Below are 21,124 nucleotides of genomic sequence, written 5' to 3' on the forward strand. Positions count from 1 at the left end.
TAACCATCTTCAGATGTACATTTACTCAGTACATTTCACAGCTTTGAGTATTCGGTCCCTCGTGAATATTTTGTAGTGATTGCTTCAGTCCTGATGTAAAATATGTGAATTCCAGCTCAGTTCAGAGTGTACGATTCCGCTTTTCATGCTGATCAAATAAACTTATGGTGTCTTTTTTCTGATCTTCAGCAATAAAAACTAAAAAGGAAAAACTCAGACATAATATTCCAATATTTTCACATCTTGAGAAAACAGTCTAGGCAGGTCCCATTTGGCTTAAGTTTCTAGAAACTATGTCATAAAAGAGAACTGTATCTCCCATACCAACACTACAATTGAGATTGCATTCCTAATCAAGTGTAAGAAGGTAAAAGAGACCATACATATGGCTAGTAGTGTACCATGAAACAAAGTTAAAATACCTGAAGATTCCATAATTGTTTAAAATGGGAAAATAAAGCCCCATGTCCTATCAAGTAGGTAAAATTTTATATAAATAGTCCTCTTAGGCTGCATCTCTTGGAATGTATAGAGCCTCCTAAGAGTCAGACAGCTCCTTCTACTCCAGAGCTCTCCCTTGATAGGGCTGAAGTATGTGGCTTCTACCATCTGGTCTTACACTATCCTTGGACACATAAAGGATAATGACGGTTAACTAAATGACTGCCTTATTACATTAATGGTATCTATTAAAAGTCTCTAAGTTGGAGTTAATACCTTCTAATTTCCCTAGAGCAACTAGGGTCTTAAACTGTTTCAAAGATAATGTTGAAGGTGATGCTGATATTTCTTCAACTTAACACTATTTCTTAAAAGAACTAACAGGCATTCATACCTTGCCTACCTCACTTGTATTAAAACCTTGCATAAGGTCATGTTCTTAGTACACCTGAGTGTTAGGAATGGAAAGATCACAAGGCTTCACTGCAAAGCTGTGCAGGTGGTAGGCACCAGGCCCATTTAAAAGGTTACAGAAACAGATAGGACCAGACCATGAAACATATTCTTCAAGAACCAAAGTACAAAAATGAGCAGAATCAATGACACTAAGAACAGAAAGTTGGGAGAGATTTTGTATTTATTTAGAATCCTGACCGCTAATGTTAACCTTTCACCTTTAAAAAAAAAATCACCCTAAAGTCATTGAAAATAACTTAGAAGTCAAGTTATGACTTCCATTTCTAGAAACTCAAAACAACTCTGCCAATTAAAACAACTGACGTCCTGGATAAATATAAAGACAAACAAGAATGTGTTGCTGGATCAAACACCAACTAAGGGACTTTTTATGAAACAATCAGGCCACTGTACTTCAAAGAACAACAACAACATGAATGAAAGACAGAAACAGCTCTGAGTTAAGGGACACTAAAGAGGTATGATAAATGCAGTGTATGATCCTAGATTAGATCCTAGACCAGAAAAGGGTATCAGTTGGACATTCATTAAATTTGAATAAAGTCTGTGGATTAGATAACAGCATTATATCAACATTAATTTCCTCATTTTGATAACTGGACTGTGGTTATAAGACATTAACATTTGGGGAAACCTGTTGAGTATGAAAATTCTTTTTACTATATTTAAAATCTATCATTTCAAAATGAAAACTTCAAAATTTTTAAAAACACTATAACACATTAAGAGTAATAGATTGCCTATATAATAATAAAAGCGTCTACAAGGCCAAAAATGAAGTAAAAGTAAACATCAAAGCCAGAATTTGCCCTGATGCTGAAGCCTGAAGATACTAGGCTTCTCCCTTCATAGCTTCAAAAGGTGCAGCAGTATAAAAGCCAAGGACTTAGGCTGTACTCAGGGTGGGGTATCAAGTAGCAGACCCCCTGCATAAAGCTGAAACCCCAAAAGTAATGGAAAATAAACCTGACATGAAAATGGGACAGTGAGATTCCATGAAAATGGACTGACCACAAGATGACTATGCAGGTTTATAATCTGAATTAACATTTCCCATGTGATTCCAAAAAACTTAGAACTTTAAGAAGGCTGTTAGTTTACAGTGCCCTTATTTAAACTGGCAGAGGAGCAAACTTACCTTCTCTAGTGAAATACATGTACAACTGTAACTCAACCCTTAAAGACTTCCCTCAGAAAAAGTCCCAAAAAAACTAGTAGCTCACAGTTAAAAAGCAGGAAACACAAAAGCAAACAAGGTATACCACAAATGAGCACCTGCAGAAAATATAACGACAAGACTTTTTAAAGAGCAGATAACGTGTAACTGAAGTCAACTTTGTGAACTGGAATGTACTTCTGAGGAAATATTCTGAATGTAGCCTAGAGGCACAAATGGAAAGTATGAAAAAAAGAAAGCAAGAAACATAAATAGAATTAGATCTAACACTTTTAATCTAAGTCCAAGAAGGAATCAAAAAGGGAAGAAGCATTACTACTCAAAGGAGCTGTATCTGAGATTTCCCAAAGCGCCTAGCCATAACAGTTATTAAAGCAAGCTGTTACACTTAGAATAGTATGGTATAGTGTGAATCAGCACAGCAACCAACAGGAGAGAAACAGAAAGTCCAAAACTAGACCCAAATACATATGGAAATTTAGTATTTGGTAAAGGTGGTATTGCAAATGGTAATTTGAAATGATGTTGGGCCAACTGGATAGGCTTTTTGAAAAAGATCAAATTGGACCCATACCTCATGCCATACCAACATTTCATTTGCATGTTTAAACTGTAGAATTCAAGCCGTTAAAGGAAACTACCACGTGCTGGCACCATCTTAAAAAAACAGTGAAACAATGGAGCATATGATGGCCCTGAGAATAAAAGAAGCCCAAACAGCCAACAGGCATACACCAGCAAGTTAATGAACCAATGGGACAACTGCCCCAATGGGACAACTGCCCTTGGGAGTAGGAGAGGTCCTGCTGCTCTCATAATAGGTGACCAAAAAGAAGCTCTGGCATGTTAAAAGGCTGGCAGTGCAAGGACTCCTGAGACTGATCGATCTGCCAGGGCTCCTTTCTGGGGTTCCTTCCAAGCAGAGACCCATAAGGAAAAAAAGTGCTAAATGTGGGGTGAAGACTGCAAGACAGGATATGAGAAACAAAGGAAACCAAACTCTCAGAAGTAGGGAAGGTCTCAGCCAGGCACAGTGGCTCATGCCTATAATCCTGGCACTCTGGGAGCTCAAGACCAGCCTAAGCAAAAGCAAGACCCCCATCTCTACAAAAAATAATTAGCCAGGGGTAGTGGTGCAGGTCTATACTCCCAGCAGCTCAAGAGGCTGAAGCAGGAGGGTCGCTGGAGCCCAGAAATTTGAGGTTGCTGTGAGGTAGGCTGAGGTCATGGCATTCTAGCTCAGAAGACTGTTTCAAACAAAACAATAATAACAAACAAACAAAAACAAATAGGAGAGATCCCACTAGCCAAAGAATAGTGCAATTGAGTGAAACCCATCAAACATGTTTATAACACTGTTATAATGATATAAAAAGAGATCACTTTTAGAAAAAAGATGAGGAAATTCATTATTCTGAAAAATAAAGTATCAAGTATTCATCCTACCTATCCTATACAAATAATACCATTATAGTGTCTTCCTATAAGAACATTCCAATTAACAAACAAAACAATTAACGACATGGATACTAAGCATTAAGTGCTCCTTATGTCACAAAAAGAAAGATGAAAGACCACACCACTACCTATCTTTACCTATCTTCTGACCAAAGGCTTGAGCCACAACTTGTGTCTGAGTCTGACCAAGCATATGGATCCAGCTGCCAATCTGCAGAAAGTATGATAGAAGAGCATGTGAAAGTGCCCCATGAATACACAATCAGCAATAATCACGTGAACATTAGGAAACCACAGGTCAATGGCTTAGGTGTTTTGCATATGGTAAAGGAAAAAAAGGAATGGAGGAGAAACCTGCAGATTGAGACTTAAGGACATCAAATTTAGGAAAATGAACAAGACTAGGCTCGGCGTCCATAGCACAGTGGTTACAGCATCAGCCACATACATGGAGTCTGGCAGGTTCGAACCCAGCCTAGGCCAGTTAAACAACTACAACAACTGCAACAAAAAATAGCCAGCCATTGTGGCAGGCGCCACAACGCCCAGCTACTTCCTGGTGGTTGTTGTTGTCGTTGTTTAGCTGGTCCCGGGCCAGGTTCAAACCCACCAGCCATGGTGACTGGTGCCATAACCATGCACTATAGGCGCTGAGCCACGTTCTGTTTCTTGACCAGGGAGGTGTTCACTTTCAAAAACTTCATTTGTTTCATGTGGTTTTGAATCACTGTTTTACTTTATAATAGAAACTACAAGAAAAACCAGAAAGCATTCTGGATGAAAACACACTAAACAAAAGCATGAGTGAATTCCTTCTAAGACTGAATACAAGCTTTTCTAACTATGACTCAATATACAGAAGCAATAAAAGAAAAGATTTAAATGTTTCAAACTGTTGCACAGCAAAAATGCCAAATGCAAACCCAAGAGAAACTGGGAGTAAGTATTTGCAACTTAGACCACAGATAAAGAAGTCTTCAAAATTGAGAAAGAAAACACCAGGATTCTGACAGAAAAATGCATTTTAAAAAAGGACACCATGACTTCGGAGTGATACTGAAAGAAGTGTGTTGGGGGGTAGAGAAGAGAGTCACTCTTTGAAGAACATCAGGTAATAAATGTGCACAGATGACAATTAAAATGTCACCATTTAGGCAAGGTTCATCAATGGATGGTAAAGCTGCACCATTTCAAAGCATCCTAGATGACCTATTAATTACAAAGAGAAAACAGACCTTTCTGATGGAGAGACCAGGTAGGTGCTATCTTAGCCAAGAGATCACCACCAGTAAGAAAAATTGCCATTGGCTTGGCACCCCATAGCACAGTGGTTATGGCGCCTGCCACATACACCAAGGCTGGCGGGTTTAAACCTGGCCCAGGCCAGCTAAACAACGACAACTACAACAAAAAATAGCCAGGCATTGTGGTGGGCGCCAGTAGCCCCAGCTACTTGGGAAGCTGAGGCAAGAGAATCGCTTAAACCTAAGAGTGTGAGGTTGCTGACAGCTGTGATGCCATGGCACTCTACCCAGGGCAACATAATGAGACTCTATCTCAAAAAAAAAAAAAAAAAAAAACTGCCATTTTGTCCCTCCTGTTGGGAAGCAAAAGGAACAAAACTGTAGCCACAAAAATGTTCAACCTGAAGCCATCACAAGGAAACAGATAAATCTAAGATACTGGCCTTGACTATTCAAAACATCAAAATAATAATGAAGTGTAGCTATAAAAACTGCTTGGAAGCTCTGTGCATATACATATAAGGGCTTTTACATTTGTCACACAGACTGATCAAGTGGTGACCTAGCCATTTTGTTGGCAAGTGGCCAACAGAAAACAAGTCTTCCTGTGGATACCTGAGGGCTGGAGCCCCACTGAATATGCAGACTTTCTGAAAGGTCTTCCTCTCCTTAGGCTACTCAACCCTTACCTCCCTCCACTGCCCCTGCTTTCAAAGGCTCCTGAAGAAAAGAGTTTCCTTGAAATGATGAATTATTTAAAATATTATTGCTAGGATGCACTGGACAAAGTGAAGAACCACAAAGAAAATTAAAAGGGACCCACTCCCCTTGCCTTCTCTGGCTACCACACCACCACCATTATTACCATTTAGGTTTCCGTCATTCCCAGCAAGGGCTGCCTGCTTGTCTGTTTCAGATTCTGCCTCATTTTCATCCATGTTGTAGTCATCATCTTCTCCCAGTTTTTGCTGGTTTCTCCCTGTAAATTTACCGCATAAAATATAAGCTACATCGTTTCGCTTGATACCACAGGAACACCAGAGCCCAGGTGCTGGGGTTTATCCTACTCATCCCAATCAGATCTTTTTGCTGTTTCTCTGGAAATGATAGGGACTCGTGTGCTTGTTTCCAGCACAAAACCATCTCTACTTAACATATGCTTCACTTGGACTCAAAAGCTATATATGGCCCTAAATAAGACTATATATATTCCAGGCTGGAAATGGGAACACAAACTGGCCAGCTAAATCAAAATCCTAGGTAGTTTGGTTTTGTTTGGCACAGAGTTCACTCCGTCATCCTGGGTGTAGAGTATGTGGCATCGTAACTCACAGCAACCTCAAACTCCTGAGCTAAACTGATCCTCTTGCCTCAGTATCTCTAGGAGCTGGGACTACAGGCTACTTTTTCTATTTTCAGTAGAGACAGGGTCTTGCTTTTACTCAGGCTGGCCTTGAACTCCTGAGCTCAAGCAATCCACCCACCCCAAAATGCTAGGATTACAGCTAAGCCACGTGCCCAGCTAAAATCCTAGTGGGTGTTTTTTGTTGGTGGTTTTCTTTTTTCTTAATTTTTATTTATTTATTTATTTATTTTTTGCAGGTTTTGGCCGGGGCTGAGTTTGAACAACTCACCTCTGGCATATGGGGCCGGCGCCCTACCCTTTTGAGCCACAGGCGTCGTCCCTGGGTGGGTTTTTTTGTTTGTTTTTGATTTTTTTTTTTTGAGACGGTCTTACTTTGTCACCCTTGGTAGAGTGCCATGGTGTCAGAGCTCACAGCAACCTCAAACTCTTGGGCTTAAGCCTATCTCTTGCCTCAGCCCCTCAAGTAGCTGGGACTACAAACACCTGCCACAACGCCCGTAGCTGTCATTGTTTCTTAGCAGGCCCTTGCCGGGTTCAAACCCACCAGCCCCAGTGCATGTGGCTGGTGTCCGTTGAGTTATAGGCACTGAGCCAGAAATCCAAGTTTTTTTTAAATAGACAACGAACTCATGATAAAGGTACCACTGTTCTAGGAAACAACAGTTTTCTAGTTAATGACATCATCTGCTTTGAACAGCTCATTGCTACAAGAGAAGACATGGAGTCATTATTGAGCCCAAGGATAAAATTGCACCTCATATTTACAGAGTTACCCTGCTCATTACTATATTCACTCCTACAGAGAACAGCAACCAGAAGAGATCAAGACATAATGTACACAGACCTACTCAAAGGGTTTAACCTAAACATTTTATATTTGTATACAGATGGGTAAATAAAAATCTTTTTTTTTCCCCTGAAAAGCATGCTTGGAAAACCAGCTCTAGTTCTAGTCTATTTCTTTGCTTTCACTGCCTGAGGTGGAAACGAGCATAGGCCTGCATTCTCTGTACATTTATTCTTCAAAGGAGATCACCACAGTTGCATCTAGAACCAGATGCACTGTGCAGAGCCTGATGTAGCAACGGTCCACCTTTAGCTGTTACACTCTGTGACCTGCTACTGAGTGGTCTGACACTTGAGCCCCACTGGCTGAGCTGCCAGTGTGCTCTCCCCCCCTCATACCATGCGCATCTTGTTAGGCAGGCCTAGAGAACAGGGACCCGAGCAGGGATGCTGAGGGGGTAGGCTGACAAAATATAATTCTTTAACTGAACTTGGGAGGGCACATTCTTCAGAAAGAGAAACTAAAAGGAAAATTAGATTGGAATCAGGGTTACTTCTGTAAATAAGCATATTCCCCGACTTCTGTTACTTGATCTGTCCAGAGCACAGGTGTCACGCCTCCAGAAGTGCTCCTGGCTCAGGTACGATGGAAATTTTCTACATCTTTAAGGTACTGAAATACATCTCAGAATATTATGTTGATCTCAGAATATTCCCATACTTTATTTCTTTAAAAAGAAAAAAGTCAACTAGACTAGAAAAGTGGGATTCATACGTCACTTTTCCTCAATGGTCAAATATGTGTCAAACTCTTGTACCCCTCCCCCAGCCCTCCCTCCCTTACCAGGCACTGACTGTGTCTACTGCACCAAACACTGAATAAAGAGGCAGAGATAAAATGTTCAGACATGTGTACTGCCTACCATGATATTCACTGCAGGTCGTTCACCTGCAGGGTTCCCTTCACTTCCTATTAATATTATTTCTGAAACTTCAAGTGCTAGAGTGTACACTGCTCTTCCTTTCTGACTCCCCACTTCATCATGGATAATAAACATACAAAGAGGAACTTCCAAATCATGAACTGCTATTTGGTAAAATTCAAGAGGATCTGTCTGGTGTTGAGAAGAAGATGGAGAGGACTGAGTATCTGGTAGAAAGGAGTGCACAGGCAACCATGGGGCCGCTCACCCACCTTCCTCAGCAGCATCCTGCTCCTTTTGGCCATTGGGAATGACAAGCTGGTCCCGCTCAGGGCCCTCAGTCTCCTGATTCTCCTGGCTCAGCAATAAGGCAGCTGATACTTGCGGGGCTCGGCTCAGTTCTCTGGCTCTTCCCAAGTCTCTTCCACTTATTGGTCTCTCTTCCACAGCCTGCTCCTGGCCTGGCTCCTGCAGCAGCCCCAGGCCACCCCTCTGAGACTCCTCGCTGACAACCTGGATCTCATTGGTTTCCTCTGCGCATAGAACACAGTCAGCTGGGATCTCACCACCATTTAATTAGAACAAAAAAACAAAAACAAAACCTTGTGCTATTCAACTTTATGAGCCTTCCCAAGGAGGGATGAAATGGGCTGTGTACAGTGTAGCAGGTAGGTAACTTATTTGGTGAACTCAGCAGCAGCCTGCAGGCCTCTCAATACCTATAGCTTATCTTCAGAATCATAAGGAAGAGAAAAGCAGTTTAGAAAAAACTCATAGACTAAATTATCTCAACACCTGCAAGCGGAGCAGGGCATCCTGCTGAGTTGTCTGATCACTGTGTCCATCTGAGATAAGCACTTGGCAGCCAGGGCATGCCAGTCCAGCCAGGTGTCACCTACAGATATCACAGCCTTCTTGGTTCCCAGAGACAGCTGCCTGGAACAAAAAAGCCACCTCCCCTTAATCCCACTAATGTCCTAAAAAAAGTAAAGCCCACACTTTCTTTCATAGCTGCTAAAGAACAAGGCAGTTAGTTTACAAGGCAAAGACCTCAATAAGGCAGAGGAGAAGCCCTCTGGGCCCAATTCCAGGTGCCCAGAGAGATGCTGTCCCGCCCCTGACAGCCCTACCTCTGAGTTCACCGACTATCTCAAGCCACAAGCTCTGGCCTTGGAGTCTGTGTATGGACTAGAGCACATAAGTTGCTGCTGCTTTTCCAAACTGAAAGGAGCCACGGAAGGGGTAAAAATGTAACTTTCTACTTACCTTTCTTATCTTGGCTCTTCAAATCCACGGCCACCTCAGAACTGGGGTTTGGCACTTGCCCCTTGCCATCACTGGGCACGTGTCCTTTCCCTTGTGGCTCTTCTGCCTGTGGCAGGCCTGCTTCTTGTGGCCTGGGCTGAGACTTGCTAAGCGTTTGAATCTGAAACAAGAGCACAGGATGGCAGGGTTCTGTGACCAAAAACCTTACAAGAACCCTACACAATGCAAAGCACCACCACATCCTTCCCACAAACAACAAAAACAACAACAACAAAAAAACAGAAACAAAAACAAACCCTGAGGAACACCACGATCTGCTCCCATGGTGCCTTTTAGTGTGGCCTAAATCAGAACACATGAGGGTATGTCAAGGCCTCCCAGAAAGCACTTTCAATGCAGATTAATAGCCAGACAGAGCATCAACAGAAGAAAAGAAGACCTAACACCACGATAAACCAACCAGAATGAACAAACATCTAGGGGACACTTCACCCAACAAGAGCCAAATACACATTCTTCTCAGGTAAGCGTGAAATGGTCTCCAGGACGGATGTTTGTCAGGCCACAAAGCAAGCCTCAATAAATTTAAATAACTAAAATCACACAAAGTATATTACCTAGTAATACTGGAATAAATTATAAATCAGGAATCTTGAAAATACGAAAATATATGAAAATTAAATATCACTCCCAAAATAATCAATGATTTGAACAACAAATCACAGGGCAAATTAGAAAATGAGAGAAAGGAAAACAAAAACAAAACATACCAAAACTTAGGGGAGGCAGTTTAAGTAGTGCCTAAAAGAAAATTTATACCTTTATTAAATGCCTATGTTAAGAAAGAAAATTTCCGGCTCAGCGCCTGTGGCTCAAGCGGCTAAGGCACCAGCCACATACACCTAAGGAGGCGGGTTCGAATCCCCAGCCCAGACCCGCCAAACAACAATGATGGCTGCAACCAAAAAATAGCCAGGCATTGTGGCGGGCGCCTATAGTCCCAGCTACTTGGGAGGCAGAGGCAGGAGACTCGCCTGAGCCCAGGAGTTGGAGGTTGCTGTGAGCGTGATGCCATGGCACTCTACCCAGGGGGACAGCTTAAGGCTCCGTCTCAAAAAAAAAAAAAAAAGAAAGAAAATTTCTTATGGAGCTCAGAAGTCACCCCTCAGTCCGGACGATAAATAAAAAGCTGAACAAACTGAAAAATCATTTCTTCTTGGATCCAGAAGAGAGGTAAAGATACTGAGTAATCACTGGCCCTGACACTGCAGACAGACCACCATCTTCAGGGAGTTCCGGATGCTGGAAGAGAAACTCAAGAGCAGAAACCTCTGGGGTGGGCGGTGCCTGTGGCTCAGCCAGTAGGGTGCCGGCCCCATATATGGAGGGTGGCTGAGTTTGAACTCAGCCCTGGCCCTGGCCAAACTGCAACCAAAAAAAAGTAAACCTCTGGGGAAATCAGTGTCAAGGGAGAAAACCCTGAACTGTAATTGATGAATTGCTATAGGCTCAGTGTAGATAAACCTGAGAAAATATTTTGTGAGTTTTACCCCCAGGAGCTCTACCAAGTTTCTCAGGGAGACCACTGGAGAAACTCTGTGCTTCCAGTAAGGGGAAGACTTGAAAAGGAACCATTTTGAAATAGGCCAGAGCACTCTATTCTCCTTAATAAATAAAGCCTGCTCTCCAGAGAAACTCAGAGTCTAACCTGCTGGGGTATGATCAGAGCCTAACTGACCTGAGAGAAGGGAAACACTCAACAACAGTGAGTACCTGCCTTCCACGTCCAACCGCAATCCATTCTAGCCAACCTGTCCCACCTAAGGGGTGGGTATCAAGAAGAACATGTGAAGTTCACAGCCAAGGGGCACAGGCTCACTACAAGACTAATCATAGAACTACTTCCCCCACACTGTACCACATTACTAATGGATTATTTACAGCAGTTCCTTTCACCCAGAATATCACTTTTCCAGCTAGCAAGAAAAAATTACAAGGCATACTACAAAGCAAAGACAATTTGGAAACACAGAACAAGCACAAAAGCCAGACATGGCAGAGACACTGGAATTCTCAGACAGAATTTAAAACAACTGATAATATGCTAAGGGCTTTAATGGATAGAGTAGACAGCATGCAAGAATGGGTGGACATTATAAAAAAGAATGGATGGGCAATATAAGCAGAGAGATAGAAATCCTAAGAAAAAAATAACAATAAAAAAAACTAGGGATTGGCTCGGTGCCTATAGCTCAACCGGCTAAGGCGCCAGCCATGTACACCTAAGGTGGCGGGTTCGAATCCCCAGCCCAGACCCGCCAAACAACAATGACGGCTGCAACCAAAAAATAGCCGGGTGTTGTGGCAGACGCCTGTGGTCCCAGCTACTTGGGAGGCAGAGGCAGGAGACTCGCTTGAGCCCAGGAGTTGGAGGTTGCTGTGAGCTGTAATGCCACGGCACTCTACCCAGGGGGACAGCTTGAGGCTCTGTCTCAAAAAAAAAAAACTTAGGGATTAAAAAACACTAACAGAAATGAAGAATGCCTTTGCTGTACTCTTAGTAAACTGAACACAACTAAGGAAAATCTCAGCAGCTGAGTATATCTAATTGGAAGCCTCTGAAACTGAAAGACAAAAAAAAGACTGAAAAAAGCAGAACAGAACCACCAAGAGTTACAGGACAATTGTGGTATGAGAACACCATAAAGAAAAGAAAGTAACAGAAGTTACTTTGAAATAATTGAAAAAATAATGACTAAGAACATATTATTTTCAAACACCAAACCACAGACCACGGAACCTCAGAGAACACCAAGCAGGATAAAGGCTGAGAAACCTACACATACGTATACTATTTGCAAACTACGGAAAATCAAACATAAAAAAAAATCCTGATAAAAAACAAATAAAATATTTTTTAAAATTCTTAAAGAAACCAGAGGGGGGAAAAAAAACATTATTTGTAGATGAACAAGTGAGAGTTACATCTGACTTCTTAGAAACCATGCAAACAAGAGTAGAGTTATTTAAAGTGTTTAGAGGAAAAAAACACAACCTAGAATTCTGTGCACTGCAAAATTATCTTCAGAAGTGAAGGAGAAATACTTTATCAGACAAACAAACTGGTGATTTATTGCCAGTAGACCTGTCTTGCAAGAAACGTTAAAAGAAACTCTTCAGAGAGAAAGAAAATAACATAGGTCAGAAACTCAGATGTACATAAAGAAAAGTAAGAGCATAAAAACAGAAATATGATAAAATAAAAATGTTTGTTTTCCTTATTCTTAATTGATCTAACAGATTAACTGTTCAAAATAATGACTATTGTATGCTTATTTACATAGTGTATATATATATAATCTGCCTATGTAGGTTTATGTGTAACTGAAATGAATGGCAACAATGATATATGGGATAAGAGGTAGGAATAAAGATTATTTTGTAAAGTCCTCAAGTCCTCACATGACCTGTGAAGTGGTACAGAGTTATCTGAAAGTGGCATGAAATAGCTATAAAAGTATATTGCAAACTCTATGGAAAACACTAAAAAAATTAAAAACAAAAGTGTAACACATATGCAAAGGAAAGAAAGAAAACAGAATTATAAAAAATGTGAAGATCACAAAAGGCATAAAGACTGGAAGACAAAAGGAGGAACACAGAACAGGGCAACAAAATAGAAAACAATGACAAATATGGTAAAGATATTGCTCGAACTATATCAGTAATCACTTTGAATAATAATCATGTCAAAGGTCTAAATGCACCTATTAAAAGATAGACCTTGTCAGAGTGGATCAAAACACAAACTCTAATTATGTGAAGAAACCTACTTTACCTATAAATACATATAGATTAAAAGTCAATGGTTGGAGAAAAATATATCAAGCTAACACAAAAAGGAGGAGCCAAATTATTTTAACAGAGTAGACATAAAAACAAGGGAGGATACTAGGGATAAAGAGAGGCATTACATAATGACCAACAGGTCAATTCTCTAAGAAGATACCCTTAACATGTACGTACCTAGCTAAAGAGCATCAAACTACATGAGGCAAAAACTGACAGAATTGCAAGGAGGAGATGAAACCACTATTATAGCTGGAAAGTTCAAATCCATAAAATACAGATAGATCTAGCCAAAGGACCAAAAATCATTTGGCAATAAAGATATCTGCACCAGATTGTTCATTGCAGCCCAATTCATAATTGCCAATTCATGGAAGAAGCCCAAGTGCCCATCGACCCATGAATGGATTAATAAATTGTGGTATATGTATATCATGGAATACTATGCAGCATTAAAAAAAAGAAGGCTTTACCACTTTTATGTTTACATAGATGGAGCTGGACAATATTCTTCTTAGTAAAGTATCTCAGGAATGGAAAAAAAAAATCCAATGTACTCAGTACTACTGTGAAACCAATGTACAATCACTCACACATATATGTGAAAAATGAAACATAACTATAGCCTAAGGATAAAAAGGAGGGAAGCGGAGGGAGAGGGGAAGGGAGGGGGTGGAACAATAGAGGGAGGGTTGTTAGGATATCACACCTATGGAACATATTGCAAGTACAAGTTGGATCTATCAGGTGTAGAGCATAAATGTCTTAATCTGTTATTGGGTAAAAGTGGTGAAGGCTATGTTGCCTAGTAGGATGTAAGCACTCCAATTTGTACAAATAATCAACACATTGAATCCTATAATGCCATAAATATATTTATGATCTATGTACAAATGACTTAATTAAAAAAAAAAAAGAAAGAAAATCAGCAAGGACATCATTTAACCAATAGTACCATTAATCAACTAGACATAACGGACATGTATAGACTACTTCATCCAACAACAACAGATTACACATTATTCTCAAGCTCACCTAAAATCAATAATCTAAGTATCTACCTTAGGAAGCTAGAAAAAAATACAACTAGTAAGTTAAATCCAAAGTAAGTAGAAGAAACAAGAATTAGAGCAAAAATCAATGAAATTAGAAAAAAGAAAATAGAAAAATCAATGAAATTAAAAGCTTATTCTTTGAAAAGATAAAGTTGATAAGCCTCTAGCTGGTCTAACTAGGAAAAAAAAGAGGACAGAAATTAGAAAACATCACTACAGAGCCTATGAAGAGTAAAAAGATAATACTATAAACAACTGTAGGCATGCAAATTTGATAAACTAGATGAAATGCACCAATTCCATCAAAGACACAATCTGCCAAAACTCACACAAAAAGCAACAATCTGAAAGAGCCTATATCTACTAAAGAAATTGAATTAGTCAGGTGGCACCTATGGCTCAAAGGAGTAGGGCACCGGCCCCATATACTGGAGATGGTGGGTTCAAACCCAGCCCCAGCCAAAAAAAAAAAAAAACTCTCTGGGCAGTGCCTGTGGCTCAATGAGTGGGGTGGCCCCATGTGCCAAGGGTGGCAGGTTCAAACCCGGCACCGGCCAAACTGCAACAAAAAATAATTGGGTGCAGTGGCAGGCGCCTGTAGTGTCAGCTACTCGGTAGGCTGAGGCAAGAGAATCACCTAAGCCCAGGAGTTGGAGGTTGCTGTGAGCTGTGACAGTACCACACCTACAGAGGGCAACGGAGTGAGACAAACAAACAAACTCTCAGGAGAAATAGAGAGAAGCAGGAATGAAGATGCTTCTTCAACCTGATAAAGAATATCTACAAGAAACCTACAGCTAACATCATACTCATCATATTTAGTGGTAAGACACTTAAGCTTTTCTACTATGATTACAAGGCAAGGATGTCCCCTCTCACCCCAGTTTTTCAGAAATCCTGGCTAATGCAATAAGATAAGAAACAGGGGGAGGGGAAGTATACAGATTGAGAAGGAAAAAAACTAAACCTGTCCTTTATTTGCAGGTAACATGATCATGTATGTAGAAAATCTGAATGGATAAAAACTCTTGGAATTAATAACTATGACAAAGTGCCAGTACATGAGGTTAACATACAAAGTCAATCACTTTTCTAAGTATCAGCAATGAATAAATGGAATTCAAAATTTAAAACACAATACTGCCTACATTAGCACCCCCAAAATGAAATATTTAAGTATAAATCTGACAAAATTTATACAAGATCTATATGAGGAAAAGCACAAAACTGTGATAAAAGAAATCAAACAACTAGACAAATGAAGAGATATTCAATGTTCATGGATAGGAAGACTCAATATTGTCAAAATGTTAGTTCTTCCCAACCTGATCTACAGATTCACTCAAAATCTCAGTAAGTTATTTATGGATATGGATAAATAGATTCTGAAGTTTATATGGAGAGGCAAAAGACCCACAATAGCCAACACAATACTGAAGAAGAATCAAGTTGGAGGAGTGACACTACCTAACTTCAACACTATAAAGCTACAGTAATCAGGACGCTAAGATACTTGTAAAAGAATAAACATACATCAATGGAACAGAATGAAGAACCCCAAAATAGACCCATATAAATATAGTCAACTGATCTTTGACAAAGAAGCAAAGGTAATACACTAGAGCAAAGGTAATTTTTTCAACAAACGGTGTTGGCACAACACCCTACAAAGCAAACTGAAACACAGACTTTACATTCTTCACAAAAAATCAACTCATAATTAATCACAGGCTAAATGTAAAATGCAAAACTTTAGCTTAATTCACAATTGCCAAGATACAGTATCATCCCAAGAATGGATTAATAAACTGTGATATATGTATTCCATGGAATACTATTCAGCTAAAAAACATGGAGATTTTACATCTTTTACATTAACCTGGATGGCGTTGAGAAACATTCTCCTTAGTAAAGTATCACAAGAGTGGAAAAGCAAGTAAATAATGTACTCAATACTAATAGGAACCCAGTAGATGCCCACACAAGAGAAAAACAATTAAATTTAAGTGAAGGAGAGGGGAAGAAGGTGAGGGGGATGGGCGTGTTCTTACCTAACAGGCACAATGTAAGCGTATATGGCACACCTCCTGGGTGAAGGGCTCAACTGCAACTTGGACTTTACCTAACAAATGCAAACACTGTAACCTCATTGTACCCTCATATGAATCTGAAATTTTAAAAAAAGACTTAGAATCAAAGTTAGAAGGGTACTATATAAACAAAAGATACACCTGAATAAATCAATAAATGCTAGTAATTTAGTGAACACAATTACTAAGTGCTAAAAAAAAAGCAAAATTTAAAAAGCAAAGATGTTGTAGGAGAAAACCTTCTTTCCAGATACAACAATAGCAAAGGTATGATGGATGAAAGAAATAATCGATAACCCGGACTTCATTAAAATTAAAGGCTTTGGCTCTGCAAAAGACAGTATCAAGAGAATAAGATGCCTAGCCACAGACTAAGAGAAAATATATGCAAAAGATATGTCTGATGAAAGACTATTATCCAAAATATACAAAGAACTCTCAGAACTAAACAATAAGAAAACCACACAACTAAGAAATGGGCCAAAGACCTTAAAGATACTTCACCAAAGATATCCTTAAGGCAAATAATCATATAAGAAGATGGATGCTCCAGCTCGGTGCCTGTGGCTCAAGCGGCTAAGGCGCCAGCCACGTACACCTGAGCTGGCATGTTTGAATCCATCCCGGGCCTGCCAAACAACAATGATGGCTGCAACCAAAAAAATAGCCAGGCGTTGTGGAGGGTACCTGTGGTCCCAGCTACTTGGGAGGCTAAGGCAGAAGAATCGCTTGAGCCCAGGAGTTGGAGGTTGCTGTGAGCTGTGATGCCATAGCACTCTACCCAGGGCAATAGCTTGAGGCTCTATCTCAAAAAAAAAAAAAAAAAAAAAAAAAAGAAGACGACGACGACACTCCACATCATATGTTATTAGGGAAACACAAATTAAATAACAATGAGACCACTACACACCTATCAGAAAGGCCACAATCTGGCAGGGCACCATGGCTCATGCCTATAATCCTAGCACTCTGGGAAGCTGATGGGAGAGGATCCCTTGAGTTCAGTAGTGTAAGACCCTGTCTCCACTAAAAGAGGAAAAAAAATAGCCAGGTGTGATGGCAGCCACCTGTAGTCCCAGGTACTCAGGAAGCTGAAGAAAGAGGATCACTTGAGCCCAGGGGTTTGAGGCTGCTGTGAGCTAGGCTGATGCCATGGTACTCTAGCCTAAGCAACAGAGTGAGATTCTGTCTAAAAAAATAAAAAAAGAAATGTCACAGTCTAAAACACTGACAACACCAAGTGCTGATGAGGATGTGGAACAATGGGAACTCTCATTCAGTTCTGGTGGGAATGCAAAATGATATAGCCATTTTGGAAGACAGTTTAGCAGTTTCTTACAAACTAAACATATTCTTTCCATATGATCCAGCACTCACACTCCTGGTATTTACCCAAAGGAGCTGAAAACTTAACATGTACACAAAAACCTGCACAAAGATGTTTATAAGCAGGTTTATTTATAATTGCCGAAACTTGGAAACAACCACAATGTCATTCAATAGGTAAACATAAACTATGGTGCATTCAGACAATGAATTTATTTAGTGCTAAAAAGAAATGAACTATCAAATGGTGGAACCTTAAATGTACATGTATCACTAAGTCAAAGAAGCCATCTGAAAAGAACATAAACTACATGATTTCAACTACATGACATTATAAAAAAGACAAAACTTTGGAGACAATAAAATAATCAGTGAGGGAGAAATGAATAGGCAGAACAGAGAGGATCTGGGGGGCGGTGAAAATATTCTGTATGATACTATAATGATGGATGGATACATGTTATACATTTGTCCAAACCCATGGTACCTACAAGACCAACAGTGAACTCTAATGTAAACCATGTACTTTGGGTGAGTATAATGTGTCAGTGCAGGTTCACCAACTGTAACAATGCATCACTCTGGTGGGCTATGTTGATAATGGGGAAGGCTATGCATATGGTGGGGCAGGGAGCATATGGGATATCTCTGTACTTTGTACCTTTCTCTCAATTTTGCTGTGAACTTAAAACTGCTCTAGAAAAACAGTTTTCAAAAAAGAGAGGGAGAAACAGAAGAAAGAGCTCAAGTGAATAACCTAATTTTCTACTTTAAGATACTGGAAAAAGAAGAGCAAACTGAACCCAAGGCAAGCATGGAGAAAAATAAAGCCTAGAGCAGAAATTAATGAAATAACAGAAAAACAGTGAAATTAAAAGATATTTCTTTGAAAACATGAAAATTGACAAGCTTTTAGCCAAATTACTCAAGAAAAAAAGAGAGAAGACTCAAATTACCAAAATAAAAAAATAAAAAGATGTCTCTACGAAGCTTACACAAGTATTACAAGGGAACACTTATGAGCAAGTATACACCAATAAGTCTGATAATATAGATGAAATGAACAAGTTCCCAGAAAGACAAAAATTACCAAAAATTAACTAAAAAAAAAAAAATAGAAAAATCCAAATATTTTTGTGACAAGTAAAGAGATTGAATTTATAATTTAAAAACTTCCCACAAAAAAAAAGCCTAGGGGAGGGGAACATTGGCCAAGATGGCTTGACTATTGAATTCTCTTTTTTTGAGACAGAGTCTCACTATGTCGCCCTAGTTAGAGTGCAGTGCCATCACAGCTCACAGCAACCTCCAACTCTTGAGCTTAAGCAATTCTCTTGCCTCAGCCTTCCAAGTAGCTGGGACTACAGGTGCCCGCCACAACCCCCGGCTATGTTTTTTATTGTTGTTGTTGTTGCTGCAGCTGTCATTGTTGTTTAGCTGGTCCAGGACGGATTCAAACCACCAGCCTGGGTTTATGTGGCCAGCACCTTATCCACTGAGCTACAGGCGCAGCCCATTGACTAGTGAATTCTATTATACCAAACAGTTAAAGAAGAATTCCAAATCTTCACGAACTCTTCTAAAACGCAGAACAGGAAAGAATACTTCTTAACTTATTCTATAAGCCCAGTATTACCCTGATACCAAAACCAGACAGATATTATAAGAAAATAAAATTATGTAGGTCAGCATCTCTTATGTATACAGACACCAAAATCCTCAACAAAATACTCACAAATGAAATCCAGCAAAATATAAAAGATTATATACCATGACCAAGTAGGATTTATCCTAGTTATCCTTAGTTAACTCTAAGGTTAGTTTAGCATCCAAAAGTCAATTAATATAATATAACACATCAACAGCACGATGTGACAAAAAACATAATCATCTCAAAGGATGGAAAAAAAGAATCTGACAAAATGCCACACTTCTTTGTTTTTGTTTTTTTTGAGACAGAGTCTCAAGCTGTCGCCCTGGGTAGAGTGCTGTGGCATCACAGCTCACAGCAACCTCCAACTCTTGGGCTTAAGTGATTCTCTTGCCCCAGCCTCCCAAGTAGCTGGGATTACAGGTACCCATCACCAGCGCCCGGCCATTTTTCGGTTGTAGTTGTCACTGTTGTTTGGCAGGCCCGGGCTGGATTTGAACCCACCAGGTCTGGCGTATGTGGCTGGTGTCCTAGCCGCTGAGCTACAGGTGCTAAGCCACAACACCTCTTCATTTTTTTTTTTTTTGGTTGGGGCAAGGATTGAACCCGCCACGTCCAGTATGTGGGGCTGGCGCCCTACTCCTTTGAACCACAAGCACTGCCCTCAACACCTCTTCTTGATAAAAATAGTCAACAAATTAGGAATAAAAAAGAACTTCTTCACCTAAATAAAGAGCATCTATGAAAAACCCACAGCTAGCATCAAATTTAATGGTGAAAAACTGAATGCTTTACCCTGTGATCAGGAACAAAACAAAAATGTCTGCTTTCACCACTTCATTTAACACTGTACTACAGGTTGTAGCCAGGGCAAGTAGGCAATAAAATGAAATAAATGATACCCAGATTAAAATGGAAAATCTAAAGCTATTTTTATTTTTAGGTAGCATAATCTTATATACAGAAAATCCTTTCCAAAAAATCACTAAAAAACAAAACTATTACAATTTTAGAAAGTTACAAGATATAAGAACAATATAAAAAATGAATTGTATTTCTGTACAGTAGCAATAAACAATTTGAAAATGAAATTAAGAAAACAATTCCATTTATAATAGCATTAAAAAACCTCAAAAATAAACTGAACAAAAGAAGATTAAAACTTCTTAAAACTTCTTTAAAACTATAAAACAATGTCAAGAGAGATTTTTTAAAAGCCTAAATAAATGGAAAGATATCCTACATTCATGAATCTTCACGTTAAGATGGTAATATTCCCCATCTGATCGATACATTCAACGTAATTTCTATCAAGATTCTACCTGCCTCTGTTAAAGAAATTGACAAACCAATCCTAAAATGCATATGGAAAGCCAAGGGATACTAGAATAACCAAAACAACCTTGAAAAAGAACACAGTTGGAAGATACACATCTTCTGATTTTAAAGCTACTGTAATAAAGATTATGTGATACTAAGGCTGGGGCAGTGGCTCCCACCTGTAATCTTAGCAGTCTGAAAGGCTGAGACAAGTGGATTACTTGAGTTTAAGAGTTGAAGACTAGATTGAGCAAGAGTGAGATCCTGTCTCTTCTAAAAATACAAAAACTAGCCAAGTGTGGTGGCACAGGCCTGTAGTCCCAGTTACTTGGGAGGCTGAGGCAAGAGGATTGCTCAAGTCTAAGAGTTTGAGGATGCTGAGAGCTATGACACTTTACCCAGGTGGACAAAGTGAGACTTTGTCTTCAAAAAAAAAAAAAAAAGAAAAAGAAAAATTATGTGGTACTAAAACATCTTTTGCAGCCCAAAACTCATTGTCCAGTATGAGTTTTTCTTAATAGGTATTTCTTAATAGCTGTAAGAAAGAATATTATGATATCTGAAAAGACTTTTTAAAAAATACTGTGTACTGGTACTGACATAAGAACAGCCAGCTCAATGGAATAGAACTGAGAGTCCAGAAACAAACCCTCATACTTACATGTATAAGTACACTAATTTTTTTTTTTTTTTTT

At 39.6% G+C, this 21,124-nt stretch overlaps 1 protein-coding gene across 1 annotated transcript in view; it reads right to left on the reverse strand.

Moving 5' to 3' along the window:
- The window catches only part of GOLM1 (golgi membrane protein 1), a 76,123-nt gene continuing 54,999 nt past the window's right edge, over positions 1 to 21,124 (reverse strand). The window contains exons 7-10 of the mRNA XM_003782991.2: positions 9,139 to 9,298; positions 8,145 to 8,405; positions 5,663 to 5,776; positions 1 to 198 (exon numbers count right to left, since the gene is read on the reverse strand). Of these exons, the coding sequence (XP_003783039.1) occupies positions 122 to 198; positions 5,663 to 5,776; positions 8,145 to 8,405; positions 9,139 to 9,298 (612 nt within the window). The 3' untranslated portion in view covers positions 1 to 121. The remainder of the gene's footprint in view (positions 199 to 5,662; positions 5,777 to 8,144; positions 8,406 to 9,138; positions 9,299 to 21,124) is intronic.

Source organism: Otolemur garnettii, unplaced genomic scaffold (genome assembly GCF_000181295.1).
Source record: "Otolemur garnettii isolate 467f Iridium unplaced genomic scaffold, OtoGar3 scaffold00006, whole genome shotgun sequence".
NCBI lineage: Eukaryota > Metazoa > Chordata > Mammalia > Primates > Galagidae > Otolemur > Otolemur garnettii.